The following is a 21,165-nucleotide window of genomic DNA, read 5'->3' as shown; positions in this document are numbered from 1 at the left end:
TCCGGCATCATATTTTTTAGCCTTTTAACATTGTCCATGGGGTTTTCTTGGCAAGGATACTGGAGTGGGTTGCCATTTCCTTCTCCAGTGGACCACATTTTGTCAGAACTCTCTGTCATGACCTGTCCGTCTTGGGTGGCCCTGCACAGCATAGCTCGTGGCTTCACTGAGTTATGCAAGCCCCTTCGCCACAACAAGGCAGTGATCCATGAAGGGGGAAAGCTGTGGAGTCCTAATCAAATTATTGGACTGGGATGAAGAAGATATGGAAGCAGAGTTGGACAAAGTGTACAGAACTAATATATTCACATTCACATTAATATGAGAAAAGTCCCAAGGGACTTTTTCATTATTGGTCCACTTTGTACAAAAGAAGACATGGGACCTTCGATGACATTGCGATAACAAATTACAGGTTAACAACACAGATGTAATATTGTTGAAAGAGAAGCCAATCAGAATATTATAAAAAAGAAAAAAATATAACTTTTTGACAGACTAACATAAGCAAAACAGAATACCATTTCATTGGGACAAATTGGAAGGAGTAATCCTGACATTCAGCCAACAGAGGTACAGGCTGAACTCCGTCCAAAGGGGAAGAGATTTTAATGAAAAGTTTAAAGAGGATCTGGAAAAACTACAAATATAACAAGGACAAGAGATGCAACACAGAAAAATCAAGAGGGATAAGCACAATAGGAAGATGACTGAGACTACATTATTATGTGCCACAGGACTCATTTTTTGCAAATTTGGAATATAGACATGGATCTACTATGGCTAACATGGAATATAAATGGAGCTATTGCTCCTCAAGAATAAAAAAGGTCTTTCATTATTTGAAAAAATTACAAGAAGATGTGATTTGCCTATAAGAAATGCAGTAAGAAAGAAGGACAAAAAGTATTTGATCCATAAAAGTTTGGGACAAGAATCTGTATACACAGGGACAACTAAGAAAAATACAGGTGTTCTGTATCTAAATCTGTAGTTACAACCAAAGTTGATATTAAATTATGAACAAGGCAGATATATAGCTGTAGAAATGAAATGGGATGAAATGAAAAAATTGCTAGTAGAATTATATGCACCAAATGACAAAAAAGCTGTTTTATAATGGACATGTAAAGATTAATTGTCTTGACATCTGAAAGTTGGAGTGTCTTAGGTGACTGGGATGGAGTGGTTTGTCTACAAAAAGACAAAACTTCTGTGAAAAAAATTAACACCAGGCAAACTTCCGAGAATTTTTTTTTTAAAATGATGGAGAATTTGGAACTTATTGATATATAGAGACATGGAAATTCTAGAGAATGTAACATATTTTTCTGAAAAAAACATAGTTCTTTTTCAAGAATAGATATGTTACTGATTTCAAAGAAGCTATCTACATATACTAATAAAGCAGAGATAATACCAAAAACCTTCTCAGATCATAATCCAGTGATTATGACATGCAAGAAAAAAACATATAGATGGAGATTAAATGAAACCATATTACAGAAATAATCAATACTTGAGGACTGTAAAAAGAATTAAAGGGATTTTTCAAAATCAATCTGAATAAAGATACAGAAATAAGAATAGTCTGGGATGCAAGTAGGGCATTTATGAGAGGTTAATTTATATTATAGAACTCCAAATTGAAATAAAAACAAAGAGAGGAAAAGATGCAAAAGATTTTAGCAGAGATACAAACCAAGGAAGATGAATTAAAACGTTCACCAGGAAAAAAAGGCATTTTACAACAAATTATGCTTTTAGAAAGTCAACTTTCTATGCTGATGGTTAAGGAAATGGAAATAAAAATGAATTTTGCTAAACAAAAGAATTTTGATTCACCAAATAAACCAAGGAAGTGGTTGGTATATAAGTTGAGGGGAAAAAGGAGAAAAATGATATTAAAACTGCAAAAAATGGAATGCCATGGTAAAAGATCATGTAACTATGCAAAGAATTTTTCAAAAATATTGCACAAAATTACATAAAAGTGAGCAGATCTCAGATGAGAAGCTGATGAATTCTTAAAGAAATCTAAGCTTCTAAAAATAACAGAGAAACAAAAGAAGATGATGAGCAAGGGGACTTTTTATAATCTCTGGTGGACTTGTAAAAAAGCTAAAACATTTTGGAATCAAAAACATACCTTAGAGCAGAAGATTTTAAAGATTAATATACAATCAAAACCAGAGACTTTTCTTCTGGGTTTGATGGACAAACAGCTGGGAAAAAACCATGGAACTTTGTTTTATGTATGATAACAGCTGCAAGGCTTTTATATGCACAGAGGTGGAAAGACTTGACATTCCCTGCAATGGAAGAATGGATGGTGAAGTTGGTGGAATTGGCTGGAATGGCAAAGCTGGCAGCTTTGATTAGAGAAAAGACATCAAGTAATTTTAATGCTAATTGGAAACCTTTTTTGGACTTTTTGCATGAAACAGAAAAAAATGAAATTATGTTGTTTGGATTTGATGATCAGAAACAATATTAGAAATAAGAGAGTGGAAAAAATGTGGTAAACTTAGGGTAAGAATTTAGTGTAAATTGTTACTTATATCTGTTGTGAGGAAGGTTGGAAGTCATTTTTTCTTCTATTTTTTCTTTTTTGCTTTCTGCATTTTTGACTTTGTTCTCTTTCTCTTTTTCAATCTTTTTCTCTTTCTTATTCTTTTTCTTTAATGCTAGTTTTTGTTCATTTTTACTGCATTTATTCTAACATCTAATAAAGTTATTTGAAAAAAGAAAAAATGATGAATGGTCCTATAACAATATGAGAAGTCTGTGAAGCAATTAAAAAAAAAAAAAACTAAAATGGGGGAAGCACCAGGACCAGATGGCTTACCGGCATCCTACTATAAATGTTTTGAAGAACCCGTACAAGGGATGATGAACACTATTTTAGAAAAAGGATTGATATCAGAAAGTTGGAAAGGAGCAAATATTGCTTTAATACATATGGAAGGTCAGGCTCCTACTTTTTCAAAAAAGTATAGACTAATTTCTTTGTTGAATAATGTGCGTAAGGATTAGGATTATTTTGCAGCCTGTAATTTGGATGAAAGAGTAGGTGTGGCTGAGAAATACTGTAGAAGAATGCTAGAATTGGAATAACATAACTTGACGTTTGAATGGGATAAACTTTTAAGGTACAATAAAGTTACTATGGATTTTAAAAATCATTATGTCAGAAGTGCCATTCTAAGAATATGGAACAAATACAAACCCAGATTGTGTCCAAAAATATCTTTGTCTGGTCAGGAAGAAAACAACAACTGTTTTTTTTAAAAGACTGGAAACCTTTTATGGACTTTTTGCTAAAAGAAGAAAAAAGTGAAATCATGATTTACAAATTTAATTATTGACACAGATAAGAAGTAAATAAGGGGTTGAAGGAATTACTGGAAGAGTTAAGAGAGAGAATAAGTTTGTTAGTATCTGTTGAAGAGAAGGTTGGAAGTCCTATTTCCCAACTTTAGTTTTTCTTTTCTTTTTCTTTCTTTTCTTGCACGTATTTCTTTTTTCTTTCTTTTCAATCTCTTTCTTTAGATTTGTCTTTTGTTTTATGTAAATTCTTATAAGATAGATAGATAGATAGATAGATAGATAGATAGATAGATAGATAGATAGATAGATAGATAGATAGATAGATAGATAGATAGGCTGAATAGTGTAGTGGTTAGAGGGCCGCCCTTTGATGCTTAAACTATTGACACTCTCCATCTATTCTCTGGAGTGGTAAAGTGAATCCTTCAGGAAAGATAATCTTTGAAGCTAATCCACTCAATCGGTGGCATTTCCTTTTCAGATTCACCTTGAAAAATTGGGCTTCTTTGCTGAACGACAGAGAGGTGGCATGGTTGTGTGATGTGCAAATGACTCCTTCTGAAACCTTTTTAAATTGTGAATAAGTGTAAGAGTGCCTTTGAAATCAGAACCCTGCTCTGACAATAACAGTTCTGAAAGTTTGCAGGATGTTTCATTTGAGATTATTGTTTGAGGCCATATATATGACATTTTTGAGATGTGTGGCTTCTCAATATTTATACAAAACCACTGAGTTCCTTGTTTATGCATCTTCCTTGCATAATTTCAAACAACAGTGTAAGATTGAAAAAAAATGGATGGACAACTTTTTCTTAGAACTACAATCTATCCTTGACATTTCAATAGAAGGAAGTACTATTTCTTACCTTTGCAAACAGGTGGTTTAGACCATTTTCTATTTTCACATTTTACAGAATTTGACTGACTAATATCAAAACCCGAACAGCAAAGATACTCCACACTGTCACCGGAAAAAAACACTGTGTGGTTACCAATTTTTACTATGCCATTGTCAATTTGAGGAGGAGGGTCACATCGTAAATCTAGAAATGGGAAACCGAGGAAGGTTTGTTAATTAAAGAAATCAAATATCATAAAGAAAATTCTATTGTATCTGAATAGCAAATCTCTATCTTTCAATGACAGACCTTTTAGAAAAAAAATTCCCTATGCCAAAAAAACCCTACGGGAGGCAGTTGGGAGAGGCTCAAGATGCTGCCAGCTGTTCCATCCTAAGCCCCTCCCTCTTGGTCATGTGATCCAGAGCGGGGCATATGCAATAGAAACAGGGCGGAGTCAAAACACACATAAAACGTAGCAGTACCTATACACCAACCCTGATCCGACTCTCACAGCAGCACACACAGAGGCAACCGGCAACCTGATTAGTCCCTTGGAGGAGAGTGCACACATACAGCCAGAGGCCACTGCTGATAAATGGCCAAGGAAGAATTCCACAATGCTTCCTCTACCTTCTTTCAAACAGCTGTTTACACTTCTTCTGCAATGTCCAGTTTCTTTAAAGTGAAGGCAAAACTGAGCATACAAACCAAGACAGCGTGGAGGTGTTTGCCATTTTCCATCTTCACACTTTATTTTTTGTGGCCCACGAAGATGGAAACGTTCTTCACACCTGAAGCTGATTTCTTCTCCACTCCTGTAGATTCTCATCTCGGCGATATTGATGGCATTGGGAAGCTGAGGTGGTGGAGGGCAGGTTTCTTTAACAAAAACAACTTACAATTAGAGCTTGATTAGGTGGGTGAGAGTTAGAGCTAGGGCTGAACGTTCTTAATTCTATTTTTTAAACAGATTTTCCCCCAAGTATTTTGATCCCTGATGTGGTCCAGGCTATTCTTAGGTAATTGTAGTAGTGATTATCTAAATAGTCCTGTACCTTTGCGGTACTGTGACCTCCTGACACGATATAGTTTTGGGGTCCCAAGAAGGGCCCACATAACACAGTTGCTCTGCAAGCTGCATTGGGTACCAGTCTGCTTCCGGGTCCAATTCAAGGTGTTGGTTATCACCTTTAAAGCCCTACATGGCATGGGACCAGGTTAGCTGAGTGACCGCCTCTTCTCCAGACTTTAAGCCATCCCACCTGATCACACAGAAAGGGCATGCTTTGGACCCCCCCGGTAAAAGTGGTCTGAGTAGCGGAGTCCAGAAGGCAGGCCTTCTCTGCTGTAGCCCCTGCCCTTTAGAATATCTTGCCCCTGGAGGTGAGATTGGCTCCCCCACTCCTGGCCTTCCAGAGGGATTTGAAGACCTGGCTCTGCCGCTTGGCCTAGGGTGGGGAGGGAAGACATCAGGCATGGGGATCGCTAGTCCCTTAGAAGCCTGTTGTCTGCAGCTCTGGAAACCATCAGCCTCTTGAATTTTTTTTTTTCTTTTAGTAAAGTTTTGTACACTTTTTATGTTTTATGTGATTGTATATATATTTATTGTTTTAATGGGTTATATGAGCAGCCCAGAGTCCCGCATCAGGGGGAGATGGGCGGAGATAAATTTAATAAATAAATAAATAAATAAATAAATAAATACAAAAATATATTAATGCGGATAAAACACATGTATAGAACTAAGGATTTCACTGAGCTTAGGTTTGGGCAAAAAATAAATAAACCACTTTATTTTGATAAATTTTAACATATATGTATGTTTTAATGTATATATATCACTGGGATCCTCGGACTTTGTGGTACAATTGTCCACAGTGCACCTGTGCAGGAGAAGTGGGGAACAAAGCCCAGAGTGAGTCTTCACAATGGTCCGGCCTCACCTGCATAAGTCTGATCAGGCTTACTTTATTTATTTGTTTAACACCCCTTCAGAGTTGCTCACTACACCTTCGTGGGGGGGGGCAGACACACACTTTGAGAACCTCTGTCCAAGGTAAATGTGAACAATAAGAAGGAGCAAAATCAGTTATAAAGCCACAACCAAAATAAAGAAGCCAAGTATACTGTTGCAGGATTCCCAATACATTTCAAGTTATAATTTTTCATGAATGGAATATTTTAAAGTTTGTAAAGGTTTGAATAAAGCTGCTCAGTATTATCTCATTCCTATTTCACCCAATGAAGATGAATCCTGAGTATTTTCTTAGGAGGTTTTCATGTCAAATCCCTTTCTTAGCTACTGTGATTGAGGATTCATTGGTCACAGTGAGACTGAAATTCTAATTATATTTGTATAATACAATTATCAGGCCTCATTTTAGTCAAGCTTTCAGCTGAGATATAGGATGAAATTTGCTTCAGCCAATTGGTAAATGACTGGGTGGTAGAGCTGGCAAGTGATATTTGTGGTTCCATTCAAATTTTTGGTTGCTTTCCATACATTTGACTATGATATTATTCTTCTCTCTTCGGCAGCTGAGGCTTGGAGAAAGTGGTGGTGATTCTCATCTTTCTTGACTGGTATGTCCCCAGGTGATGCTGGAGAAGTAATTTTGAGCACCACAGCCTTTAGATTCTGCTGACCCAGCCTTACTCCTGTTAGTTAATATTTGCATTAAACTTCAGGTGATATTTGTTTGACAATGTTTTACAGATAAACATTCATGGTAAGAATTAAACAACATGCATAAAGTAATCATTTTCAAAATTAAATAACAATCAGATCCTAATAATACCTTAACAATAAATCTAAGGTAGATGGCATGCAATCCACAAATGCTCCATTAAAGAGCTCAGTTTTGAGCATTCTCCTAAAAGAAAAGTGCTGTTCCAGAGGGCTGGTGCTACTACTAAGAAACAGGAACTGTACATATCAGTCCTCCTGATTTCATGGAAGCCAGGTACAACCAGCATCTTCTCTGGTACAACCATGTAGTCTGGCTGATTGTGATTGGAGAAGATGGTCCTGCAGGTATCCAGGTGCCAAGCCATATAGGTTTTATAGGTCAACATCAGCAATTGAACCTGGAAATCTATTGGGAACCAATGAAAGGCCCCATGTGCTATTCATTTCTTTGCCAGTCTCTTATCGTCTGGGGGTAGATTGCTTGCATGGTGAGAATCCTTGACTAAGCACTTCCTTCTCCAGAAGTCTTCTCCAAGATTTAGCACCTAACACCATGCTCTGATTGGGCCTCCAGTGGTTGCTATAGTGGAAATGGCAGCCATCACACTGATTCAGCAAATTGCAGCAGCTAAAATTCAATCATACAGTGCCATCCATATAGATGCCACACAGACTTCTCTTCCCACAATGATAGTGAACCCCAGGATTCATCCAGCTGGGGAACAAACAAAGCACAACTACAGTTGTCCTTTCTTAACAGACAATAGTAAGTCCTTCATCTATCTTTTCTCTCAATCTCCCTTCTCCGCTATCTGCTCTCACATTCATCTTCATATTTCCAATCTGTTTTTCCACACACTGATGTTCTAGGACCCAAATTTAGGCCATGAGGTCTGTTTCTTCCAATTCTAACCCTTTGCTGTCAGCTAGCACTCATAATTCATCCTTAAACATTTCACCTGAAAACTCTCACAACAGAGCCATTTGTTCTCTAGTACCAGTTGATCACCCTGGAACTTGACTGCAGTCATGAGACTCTCAGTGGTGTATATATAAAATAACTACAGTAAAATACATAGAAGATCAAAACCAATTCAACAATCATAAACTAAGCTAGAACAATACCTAATGACATAAAATAGCAATGCCGTGAGTCACTGTTGCAAGATCCTTTTACTTTAAAACCACAATTGGTGAAGCAGCTGGAGCCATCAAAGCGTTGCAGAGATGATGTTAATAACACAAGTGAAATTTAACTGTACTGCCATTTGCCACATATGAAAGTAGTTGACAACCTTGAACATAATTTAGAAGATGGACAAGCTGAGACTGAATCTAGAGAATGAGGAATAGCCACTGGTTAGCGCTAAGACAGGCTCAGGTAGCCAGTTGCAACCATTCATCTAATCCAGGAATAGTTTATTGATTCACCACAATGTTTGGTTATTCATTAACTGAACAAAAAAGAAGCTTTAACGGATGCAAATGCGGTTAGGATGCTTCCCAGTTTTTCAACATTTTGGAAAGGAATGAAGACATGTGTTGTCATTTGAACATTCAAATGTTCCATAATTTGTTTTACACTTGATTTTAATATATTTCTTACTGATTTTTAAAAATTTACTGTAAATTAACTGGCTTGGAGACATTTGTGGAAGGACGGAATATGTGTACTATTTATCTAACAAATATATGTATAAATAAATAGAAAAAAGTGAATATTTTCCCCTTAATGAAGATATTTTGAAATTAACTAGGAGTAATATAATGGTGCAATGATCCTCTTTGTTTGAAAATTCCACTTAAGCAGCAGAAGTTCTGAAACCTGTTCCAATGAGATTTTGTACTATGCCAAGAAATCTGCATGGATGACTCCACTGAAGTACCAAGAATCAAAAATGAATTCCACACTGGATTTGCATGCTTTTGTTTTGCATAAGATAACTTCCGTTGCCCGATATATGAGAGATTCAAAGCAAACAAGTTTTGTAATGTGACACATGAAATTTGATCATTGAATCTAGATTGTTGCCAAAACGGCCAAAGAGGGCAAAAGTATGCTGTCCAATTCAGGCCAGAACATATCTATAATCTGTGTGCCACAACTGAGTTGATCCCTGAGGTAGAGCTGCTGCTGTGAAGGAAAGAAAATAGCTGCTAAGGAAGAAACCAACTGATTGTAAAGCTAATAGTGTAGTTGCTTTTGTCCCTGGGTTGTTCAGGAGGGTTACTTCCACATGGCAAAACTGTCTTTGCTTTTGAGATGGATACATATCACGCTGTTCCATTAAACATCAGATTAGACAAAGCATGCAGAGCTCATGGGTTCCTAATGGGGCTTTTCAGAAGAAACTGTGTGCTGTCAAAAGATGTTATGTAGGAAGACACTCCTGAGGTGTGTCCCACTTTTCCTTTTGGTGATGATTAATGTCATCCTACTGAAGAAACCATGAACTTGTACATAGCATGCAAATGATACCTTTACATAGTGGTTCGGGAACCCATAATCCATCAACGCATTTTGTTTCATGTAGATTGGTACCACAGCGGTAGGTTGCAATTGTGTTGGTCTTAAACTGCTTTGAAAGTTGAGCGTCTGGTTCAAAAACTGCTTCCTTTGGACGTGTACATTTTCGTGGATTAGCTAACAATTCAAATGTTATTATATAAGTATTTATATAATAAACCCATTATTCTTCTCTTTATTATATAATAAATCCCTTATACTTCCTCTAGGCTATCTGACTTCATATTCAAAGTTCATACATGCTGATGAATTTCTGGTTTATTCATCTGTCCCTACTCTGGACGACACATTGTAGATACCTCTTTCCAACTTCCTAGGTAAGATTTTAGATTTGGTGTGCTCCTCAACTTAAACTGCATATGGATAAGGCAGAGACGATTGTGTTCACCCTGACAATCTTATCCCTCTCCTTTCTATTTCTACTCTAAATTTCCAGGCTGCCAGTTATAGGTCTCCCCAATAGTGAGGAACATAGGAGTCCAAATCTATGATAGACTGTCTTTAAAACCATTCAATGAAAAAATGGAAACTCTCTTTGCCTTTAATGAAAGTCTATAGAATATGTCAGTTCCTCACTACTGAGACGGTCAGGGTCTTGGTTCACTCCCTGGACTATCACAGCAGTTTGTTGGCTGGGTTACCTAAGACAACACTCTGCCCTTTGATTTGTGTCCAGAATGCTGTTGTTTGTACTATTCTGAACCTTCCTTATTTTGCCCCTATCTCTTTTTACTGCCAGTTGTTACACTGGTTGGGAATTTGAGAATGATAACCATGTGAACTGATGGGGTCAATATATCATGCCCTACATATGGGCCTACCCGATTATTCAAAAGACCTGCTGTTGGCTCAGGTACCTGTGAACTTGAACCAGTAGCCACACCAGGGACATTTCATTCTATCATGTACTAGAAGAACCACATCATGCCTTTATCACCTGACGCTGTTCCACTGGAATAGATTCCCACCAAGATTATGCTTGGGATTGGATCACTTAAAAAGCACTCAGAATGCTTTTTTTTCATGGGCCCTGTGAAAATGTCTTAAAATAAATATGGACTTGTCATTTGGAATGTAGAGAGATTAATGCTATTATGTGTTCTTATGACCTGCAGTCAGAACAATACACTTATTACTTACTTGTAATATTATATGTTATGGACCTTTTAGTTTAGAGATTCCTTACATTATAATTGATTGGAATATATTATTGAATTAATTGGTTTGTTCCATCTCTATACTGAGCTTAGTCATAAGTGTGAAATAAGTAAAACTAGTACTGGTACTGTTTAATAAATATTGCTAGCTACAAACTGGGGATAAAAAGCATTAGTCAGTTTGAAAGGATCTTAGGTGTGTCTCACAATTTTCATTCATATGCCCTACATATTTCTCAAAAGGGGTAGCTGACTGTGTTCTATGTATCTTCCCCCTTTATCTTTGAGGACTCCCATTTTAAATAGGGGCCAAACTGGAAACATAATGTGCCCGTGGCCCAGGCTGGCATAAACCAGTTCAGGATAACCTGGATCTCCTTGCATCAGCTCCAGTTATTTTTCCCCACTGAATCACACTTCTCAGCAATCACGGTAATAATAAATACTGATATATTCCAAGACAGGCCTAACATTCATTTCTGTAGGTTTACCCAGAACAGTCTAGCTTACCAAGACATGATGGTACTTCCCACTGCCCATGAAGACACTTGGCTGGGTTGGTCCCAAAAATGGCAGAACGTGGTTGGCATTGATATTTCACAGTTTCACCATGCTGGTATGTGGATGATGACTTAAATCTGCTAATAGTTCCCTTTGTAATATTTGGAGGTGGTCCACAAGTTTTTACTTCCTCTGTGGAAAGCAGAGGAAAAAGGTATTATTGGATAAAAGTATTAATTCTTTAGCTTCTTCCAAACTATCTATCCACCCGTTTTGTATTCCTATGGTAACTCCATTCTAAAAATAAATAAATAAATGACGGTGTTGTTGTTGTTGTTTTTTTAATTTTTGCTACAGGCTTTTAATATCTATTACAGAAAAAACTGATTAAATGAGATATGTGTAATTGGCAAACATACATTGACTTTTGCATTGCAGCTAACCATCAGTTTGTACTATATTATCATGACTTACATAATTTTTATTGCTAATTATTTGAGTCATTTGGTATAATTATTTTGTCAAGTTTTTATTTAATTTGCAACTTTGAACTCTCAAGACATATAATGATATTTTAACAGGAGTTGATAAACCAGCTAGCAAATTAAGCCCAAACTCATTTGACTTCAGTACTCCTTCCCAAATTTTCAGCATATCATGTCATCTCTAGCAATGCATTGTTCTACCCTTTAAACTGATGTAGCAATGGAAAAAACCGGAAGGAGAATGGCATCTCTCAATTTCTATTTCATGTTGCAGGCACCAAGGACTCAAACACTAGCACTGAACCCAGGGATCAATTTATGAGATGATTAGGATTAATCAGAATAATTTAATTCCTTTATAATTTTATTAGTGTCCTGAGCCTGCTAAGATGTACTGGATTTAGAGATTTATTAAACACTGGCAAGGAATCTTACCTCTTCCATTATTATGCTACTAATAAATTGGAATTAATTATGGAGGAAGATTCCAGTTTGCACGTCAAGGAACATCTCCTCCCCCCCTCCGCTCCAGCTAAGTACAAGAAAAGAAACCACCCTGTTACATGTACAAGCCTGTCTGCTCCTATTTCTTCTTGTGAACACACCTGTCAGGCAGTTGCAGCTTACCTGTGCATGACGGTAAGGGTGCCCATTCACCATCCACACACTCTATGATTTTTGATCCATAAAGTGCAAATGAGATGTTACACTGAACTTCCAATGTCTCACCATGCTGATATACTTGCTTAAGCACACTAGTAACCGTGCCATGTAAAATGCTGGGTGATGTCTGACAAGTTTGAACATTTTCTAGAAAAAAGAAAATATCACTCTCATTTTGAGTGTTTACTCAGTCCCACAGGGATATACCTGAATATAATTGTCCTTATGATTAAACTCTATTCCAACTATTACAACAACCATAGAAACAAAATCAATATTTTTATTAATATTTTTAATTTTTATTTTATGAATACTTTATTTTATTAATATTTTATTTATTAATAAAATTTTATTAATACTACACACTGTCACTCATGCCTTAGTCACCTCCCATTTGGATTTCTGTAATATGCTCTACATGGGGTTGCCCTTGAAGAGTATCCGGAAGCTTCAACTGCTGCAAGATGCAGTGGAGCAGACAGCTATATGTGCTCCAGGGCGGTACATGTTATACCTCTGCTCCGTGAGCCTCACTGCTTGCCAGTTTGCTTCCAGGTCCAATTCAAGATGCTGATTTTGATCTTTAAAGCCCTTCATGGCATGGGGCTGGGTTACCTGAGGGACTGCCTCTCCCTGATTACATCTGCCTGTCCTATTGGGTCTGGCAGAGAAGGCATGCTGAGGTTCCCGTCTGCCAGGGAATTACATTTGGCAGGTCCCAGGAGATGGGCCTTCTCTGCTGTGGCACCCACCTTGTGGAATCTTCTCCCCCTAGAAGTGAGATTAGCTCCATCCCTCTTAACATGCTGATATACTTCCTTAAGCTCACCAGTAACCGTGCCATGTAAAATACTGGGTGACGCCTGACAAATTTTAACATTTTCTAGAAAAAAGAAAATATCCCTCTCATTTTGAGTGTTTAATCAAAGTCCCACAGGGATATCCTTGAATATCATTATCCTTGTTATTAAACTCTATTCCAACTATTACAAGAATCACAGGGAAAAAAAACCAATATGCTCAGATATCCAAGGAATATACTTGATATAAGTGTAAAAAACATAAATAAGTAAATGTTAGTGTGTTATTGGTACCTGGTACTCATTCACCCCTCCACCCCCCACAATTAAAAATATGTGGATTAAATTTGCAAGTCTTTCAAAGAGATATAAAGTTGTAATAATAGGGAGAAACTCTCTCAGGCATGGTCACTTCAGCAAAGCCTAGATATGACTTTCCAACAATTGTCTTCTTCAGAGGATGTGGGAAGTTACAAGAGGATCAATTATGCTGACTTGGTACCAAGCAACAGGGGAAAAAACAATGAAAGAATGAACAGGGAAATGAACAATGAATGAAAGCACCAAAAACATTGGGGGAAAGTGATATTAGGAGCCAAGTCCATAATTTTAAGAAAAAGGGAAGCTCAACATAGTCAAAGGTATATATTAAACTTCTAGAAAGGAATACCAAGAGGGCCAGTTGTCTAAATCTCTGAGCAAACACAACTATCTCCCTGAGATTAAATACTGAAGGAAACTCAGAAAAAAATAGCTTTTGTTCTTGAGTCTTCCCAGGTGCAGACCTAGTTGGAAGAAGAAGAAAGAAGAAGCTAAGCCCACTCTGAGTTTTTATGAAGTTTCTCAGAATTCAGAGGGGAAATTCTTATGCAGCCCAACTTCTAGAGGCAGTAAGACTTTCCCTCTGTGTGTGTGTGTGTGTGTATGTCTTTGTACTTTATATATATGCTCAAATTCTTGCCCAAGGACAGATCCAGACCAGCAGCAAGTAATTAGTTTTCAAGGGCATGTTACCAAATTGCGACCTCCAAGACACAACGTGGCACCAAAAAAGTATATTTAAAATAGTATTTAATTTATGACAGAAATACAAAAGCAAAAGGAATATGAGTGCATCTTCAGTGTTTAGAAAAGGGATTGAATTCCAAGAGTAAGGAAATGAAGGGACATCGGTGGGCTCAACTGAAAGAAAGCGTGAACCGCAGAGATAAATAGCCATGAAAGGAATTGAGTAAGACTTTAAGCAAATGTAAAAGGTAGAGTTCCCATCATTTGGGGCCCACGTTGCTCCTGAAAGTCTTAATTTGACGTTGTCGTTTACACTGACAGCCACAAAAGTCTGTTACCATGTAAAGGTGGGAGAAAGAGACAGATGAATTCATTCAGGGGCTGTTAAACTGAAGGTTGGATTATGAGATTGTGCAGTAGCTTTTCCATTTTTAGGGTTTCTGGAAATTTGCCCTATTTTTGTAGGGGACTAAATATCTGGATTTTTTTTTCTTGTTGCTAGCTAGCACAATATAAAGAAATATTGATATACACCTTGTTAAGGAAAGACTTTGGAGGTTGTGGTCTGTATAGTGTAGGCCACTGGTTCTTAAACTGTTTGACCCAATTGCCCCTTTTCCCAGTCACAAATAACGTCATTACTCCCCCCCCCCCACACACACAAAGTAGACTGTTGTTTTACTCAAGTGTTTCGGCAGCGGCAGTTCCAAACTGGATCCTTGACTGATAAACAAGCAATTCCAGATTGTTCCACTACCCCACAATATGCCCAAATTACCCCCTTAGGAGTAATTTCCTTCAGTTTAGAAATCACTGGCCCAGGCAAATTATATCACTGCAGGTATGACCGAACCACCAAATCCAGCATTCCTCACTAACGGGCATGTTTCCTGTGTCTGTTGGACTTGACATTCCACAGAGAGCCTTCCCTTCCAGTCAGATTCCAGACCAAGATTAGTACTGAGACAGCTTTGGTTGCACTTGTGGATGACCTGTAGGGCATCTGGGATGGGGGTGGTGCATCCTTGACCTCTCAGGGACCTTTGATACCATCAATCACCGTACCCTTCTGGAGCACCTTAGGGGTTTGGGAGGGTGGGGCACTATATTGAGGGGTTTCTTCTGTTTCTTCCAGGGCTGGTTCCAGTCAATGTGGGGTGGACCAGTCTACTCCTAGCCCCCTGCTTTGTGGGGTGCCTTAGGACTCTCCCCCTCATCTTTTTTAACATCTACATGAAGCTGCTAGGGAAAGTAATTCATCAGCATTTGTGTAGTATTATCATATGCCAATTCTACTTAGTTATACATTTCTGTCCCTGGCTATTCAAGTGAAGCTGTTATGGTTCTGTCCCAGTGCCTGGAGGCTGTGGGGGTCTGCATGGGGAAGAACAGGCTTCAGGGCCAGCCTAACAAGGCTGTGGGTTTTTGGCCCCATCAGTCCTAGAACCGGAGAGGTGTCATCCTTGACTCTGAGTGGGGTTGGACCTCCTCGCTTGGGTTCAGTGCATACTTTGGGGGTCCTCCTGCACTCATGGCTCCTGCTTGAAGATCAGGTGGCAACGGTGGCCAGGGGACCCTTTGTAAAATATCATCTTGTATGCCAATTGTGCCTGTTCCTGGATCAGACCAAGAAACGGATGCCATGGAGGCCTAAAACTACTTTTACTAAGATTGGGTAAAGCAATAGAATCTTGCAAGTCTGAATGTGCTTCCATTCCTCCCTGTTTTACATGTCATGTGAATCAGCCTAGTTTTTGTACACCTTCCCCCTCATTTGGGCTTCTGCAATATTTATTTCCTCACTGGCTTGGTAATGGATCTTCCCTCTCTCCATCAAGGTCATCCTCTTTACTCTATGTGGACATTGCACACAATTGCTCATGCCTTAGTCATCTCCTGATTGGATTATTGCAATGTGCTCTTCATGGGACTGCTCTTGAAGACCATCTGGAAACTTCAATTGGTCCAGAGTGCAATTGTGTGGGTAGTTATGTGCGCCTCTCATTATGACCATGTGACATCTCTACTCTGTGAGCTGCCGTGGCTTCCAGGTGGAATTCCAGGTGCTGGTTATCACCTATAAAGCCCTACATGGGATAGGACTGGTTATTTGCAGGCTAACTGCTCCCAAGAGTATGTACCCATCTCATACACTCTGGGTTCCCTCACTTAAACAATGTTATCTTAGGAGACGCAGGTCTCTATGGTGGTACCAGCCTTTTCTAATGAACTCCCCCAATATAGGGTTGGCCCCCATCTTAAAGGCCTTTAGAAAAGCAGTGAGCAGAGTTCCTAACTGAGGAATTTCTGATCACCATTTTATTTTCTTAGAAGGTTTTAATTAAATGTGTGGGGGGTTTTATCTAGTGGTTGATGATTTTTTTTCTTTTTGTACGCTGCCCAGAGTCATATTGTCTGAGTTGAGTAGCCATACACAGGTAGTCCCCAGTTTAAGAACGAGTTCCGTTCCCACGATCTGACCTTAAGTCAAATTTCTATGTAAGCCATAACAATAATACTGTATAAGTAGTATTGTGTAATTAACTTGAACCATTGTGTAATTAAGTCGAACCATTGTGTATTTAACTTTAATTTTGCTACAATAGGCTCTGTTCTTAACTATGGGTCATCCTTAAACTGGGAGTTCTTAACCCAGGGACTACTTGTAAATGTTTGAAATAAATAAAATAAAACTAAATAAACCAATCAAAATTCTTTTGCTCTGGTAGCCTTTAATCAGATGGAGATATTTTTATGTAGTTAAATGTTTGGTGCATGAATCTGGGGAGAAAGCGAAATCCTACTCATTTAGGTGGAATTTCCATAGTTTAGTACTTTGGTAGAGCTGCCCTCAAGCAATTCTCATTTAGCTCAAAAGCATAAGAAGACAAAGGAAAGAATATGAAGTTTGGGAAAGAGGTATGTGAATATTTACCCACAGTAGCAGGGTAGCTCCAGGAAAAAAAAAATGGAACTTGGTAATAAATAATCCCAACCTTATTTTCTCTCTTTCTTTCAGAAAAAAAATTGAATATATTCTGGTGTCCTTACAGATGAAAAGGTTCTTGGGGAGCTGATTAAGAAGAGATGTAGAAACAGTTTCCCATGAATCTCATACCAAGGCTTTTAGCTCCAAACTGCTAAGAGAAACAGGCTTGACTGTAGCAAGACCGAGCATTTGGGAATGTGCAATGCCTTCCCTACCCCTAGTTTTCTCAAAGTTAATGCTAACTGCTATGAATTTATCATGTTTTTTCTGTTCCTTTCCTTCTTATCCCTGTTAATCATTCCTTGCCTTCAGGAGAGAAATATGCAACTTTAGTCTTGGTTTGATGATTTTGAAAAACAGGAAATTTAAAAATCCACTCTAAGTAATCATTGATGACTGAAGACTTTAAGTAACAGCTTAATGAAGCTTATGAATTCTATACCTGAAACCAATTCTGAATTTAGTATTTTCAAATGGTAGTTTTCAACAAAAAGTGGTAACTAATAGCATGCTGTATAATTTATTTGCTTAGACACGTCATATCCTGGTCTTCTCAAGACAGCTTGCAATAAGAAATAAAATGTGAATAGTTAAATAGAACAAAAAGAGTTAAAATTACTATTACCCAGTTTAAATGGAAAAGGCCTCTCTTTGGCTGGAGCATTAACTCCATTTATATTCCAAGTTGTACATTTTAATTCATTCATTTATGAGAAGACATAATTCTTAAATTGCCCATATTTACCTTTACAGATTGGAGGCTGTGGAGACCATCCGAAGTGATAGCATTGTGAAGACTCAGGCCCAACTCTTGTGAATCCTCTAAGACATTTAAAATGCACCACCATTTTGTGCTGAAATTTGTCCAATCTTGGATCAATCATGGCATTATCTAAAACTGGAGGTTCACATTGTATTGCTAGACAAATATTGAATAAAATAGAATAAGATTATTTCAGAATGAAACTGCTTGCCAAAACCTTTGAGGCATTTATATATAAAAATAAGCAATATGTTGTATTCCTTAACTGCAGTATGAGTTCTATTTTCCTCTGACTTTCTCAGTATAAATAAATTTAAATCCTAACAAGATGAATTCTGACTCAGATATCAATCCTTCCTCATTCTCAGGAAAAAGGCATAATCTGGATTGTTAAGCCATCCCTTTGAGCCCATGGAGGTTTTGAGTATGGTCCCTTGCCCTAAGATCCATCTCTTCCCTAAAACTTCCTTCTCTTCCTGTCATCTGTGGTGTGGCCACCACTGGCTTTCTCCAAAGGAGGAGGATATGGGGTAACGAAGATCACCAAAATCAAACTTGCAGGCACTCCAATATAGAGCATTTCCAATCATATAACAATTTCATTTGGATGGTCAACTGGCCATGAATGCAATTTTCTGTGCATTAACAGGACTCTTTCTAGGGTTATAGAAAAAAAAAGAGTTGTTTATATATTTCCCATTTACTCATGATGGCTATTGATCCTACTGAGGTGAACAGCTAGGTGAACAGGAGTTGCATCAATATTTTATTATCACTTTTCAAAACTTAGATCCACAGATATATTAAGGTTAAGGAAAAAGGAGTTTTCATTTTCCAAATCTTGAGTTACAATCTTATGAGTATATTTTGATTAGAACAAAATTTTGGACATCTTTAGTTAGTATAAATTCTCATTCTGTGACCTTCTTGGAATATTCATACATAACACCTTTAGTTATTTGAACTGTTGCAGTTCAAAATAAAATAGACTACACATAATTCATGTAACAAGTAAATCAATCTGAAGATTTCATTACACCATTTCTGGAAAATCCCGCTTTGATACATTTTCTTATACCAAATTAATATTATGAGGTAACACAGACTTTAAAATGGATTAAAAGCATCTTATATGAACAATCTGGAGGAATGTTGGTAGTTTTTTTGTTTTTTTACTTTAGATCATTTACTAAATGTGATGCATTTTTATCATTTCATATGTTACATAGTAAATATGATTTGTTTTTCTCTGTCCCACTACAACATCTACTGATACATTGATTTGGAACAGCAGCATTTTCAGCTTTAACAGCACCTAAACTATTACAAGTGATTATCAAATTTTATGAAACTAAAAATCTTGTGATTAATTTTTATAAATATTTCTCAGTAAATCAATTTGACATGCAAATATGTATCAATCACAATAAATATCAATATCAAGTATGCTAGGTGGAATAAAGAATTAGAGATCCCCATTTTGTCTAAACAAAGGGAAGCTGTTTTAACAAAGGACTCCAATATTTCAACAGATATTAAACCTTGATTTTAATCAATAAAAATTAATATCTTGGACTTACTAGACTCTACTACATGTGTATAAAAAACAAATGGCTAAATTAACCTATTGTTGGAGATTAAATCAGAGTATCTTTCATTCAAACATGTTTTTGCAGTGTCCTAAAATTATTAAATTCTAGGAAGAAATAATTGCATATATTAATTTGACTTTGAGGCAAATGTAATATTTTTAGATGTCCATTTTCTTTTGAATTACATATCTATTGTGTGGATTGATAGCTGGATAAGAACTGGATTCTCTGTGCCCTTCTTAAAGAGAATCGTCTTTCAGATTTGGATACAGGGAGTCCCCGGGTTAAGAACATCCAGAGTAAGGATGACCCATAGGTAAGAACGGAGCCTATTTTAGCAAAATTTGAGTACACAATGATTCAAGTTAAATACAGAATGGTTCATGTTAATTACACAACACTACTTATACAGTATTATACAATAATACTGTTTCGGCTTAGGCACAAATTCGACTTAAGGACAGACCTTGGGAACGGAACTCGTTCTTAAACTGGGACTATAATGAAGCTCAAGCTCAGATACTTTGGTCACCTAATGCGAAGAGAGGACTCTTTGGAAAAGACCCTGATGCTGGGAAAGATTGAAGGCAAAAGGAGAAGAGGACGGCAGAGGATGAGATGGTTAGATAGCATCACTGAAGCAATGAGCATGAAACTGAGCAAACTCAGGGAGGCAGTGAAGGACCGGAAGGCCTGGCGCAGTATGGTTCATGGGGTCACGGAGAGTCGGACACGACTTAACGACTAAACAACAACAACAACCTGTATATAAATTTATGGCCCCAATTACTCAGTAGCCTGAAGAGCTGGTGTTGTTTGTGACTTTTAAATGAATTGGTTACAGACATAGGCCATGTTACTGGTGGTGTTTTTCTTCTTAGGGTTTGTACCACTTGGCTGCAAAGTCTGCTTGTTTTTACACTGTGATCACCTAGTCAAACAGTAAAGCCATCAATGCATGATCTGATGAGGTATTTTGTTTTCCAGTCAGCGTGTCACAGAGCCTGACACTTACTGGGGCTGAGAGGGAGTGACTGGTCCAAGGTCACCCAGCTGCTTTCTGCATTGAGGGGAAAACTAGAAACTGGGTTTCCCTGCACCTATTCTAGAACCTAGTCCAGCACCATGCTGGCTCTCCCAGACATAGACTATGGATGGATGATTATAATGAGATATGGTTATCCTTTATTGAAACTTTTATATAAACATTTAGACATATTATAGAGAGTGGTCTCCAGTTCGGCAGAGTGGTTAAGGCATCAGGCTAGAAACTGGGAGACCATGAGTTTAAATCCCACCTAGGCACAAAGCCAGCTAGGTGATTTTGGGCCAGTCACTTTCTCTGAGCCCTATAAAGGAGGCAATGGCAAACTACTTCTGAAAAACCTTGCCAAGAAAACTGCAGGGACTAGTGCACACAGTTTCCAAGTATTGGACACGATTGAAGGCATTAAAAAAATATATATATCACACACACACACACACACACACGCAGACACACATACATATTAATATAAGCTTTTTTTTAATGAGAACTGTTGGAAGAGAGATTCCAGGTATGGCTAAACATGTTCCACCAGGTACTCTTCAGCATTTTTTTTAAATCAGTGAATAAATGAGAAACAGATTATTATTAAGGAAGTTGTAGCTAATACTTAGAAATTACTGAAGTACAAATAGGATAAAATTAAATACATCGGTAATTATCTTGAATTATTCTACTTTTTAAAGTTTATACTTGAAAAGCCAAGTTCTGGAAATTAATTTAGAATTAGTGGTGAGTATATTTAAGGGTGAACGCAACATTATAGAAATCATC

At 37.5% G+C, this 21,165-nt stretch overlaps 1 protein-coding gene across 3 annotated transcripts in view; it reads right to left on the bottom strand.

Moving 5' to 3' along the window:
* Positions 1-21,165, bottom strand: part of CFH (complement factor H) — a 93,351-nt gene that overhangs the window by 17,034 nt on the left and 55,152 nt on the right. The window contains exons 12-17 of one of the 3 annotated variants that reach the window (XM_088153296.1): positions 17,737-17,910; positions 12,159-12,341; positions 11,056-11,238; positions 9,341-9,505; positions 4,881-5,051; positions 4,197-4,373 (exon numbers count right to left, since the gene is read on the bottom strand). In XM_088153296.1, the coding sequence (XP_088009422.1) occupies positions 4,197-4,373; positions 4,881-5,051; positions 9,341-9,505; positions 11,056-11,238; positions 12,159-12,341; positions 17,737-17,910 (1,053 nt within the window). The remainder of the gene's footprint in view (positions 1-4,196; positions 4,374-4,880; positions 5,052-9,340; positions 9,506-11,055; positions 11,239-12,158; positions 12,342-17,736; positions 17,911-21,165) is intronic. The other 2 variants (XM_088153298.1, XM_088153297.1) reach the window with 2 other exon arrangements.

Source organism: Python bivittatus, unplaced genomic scaffold (assembly GCF_059951505.1).
Source record: "Python bivittatus isolate LINGU-HERP-01145 unplaced genomic scaffold, Pbiv_v1 ctg000700_np1212, whole genome shotgun sequence".
In the NCBI taxonomy this organism is placed as follows: domain Eukaryota; kingdom Metazoa; phylum Chordata; class Lepidosauria; order Squamata; family Pythonidae; genus Python; species Python bivittatus.
Note: the sequence above shows the minus strand (reverse complement) of the source record. Positions and strands in the feature narration are given on the sequence as shown.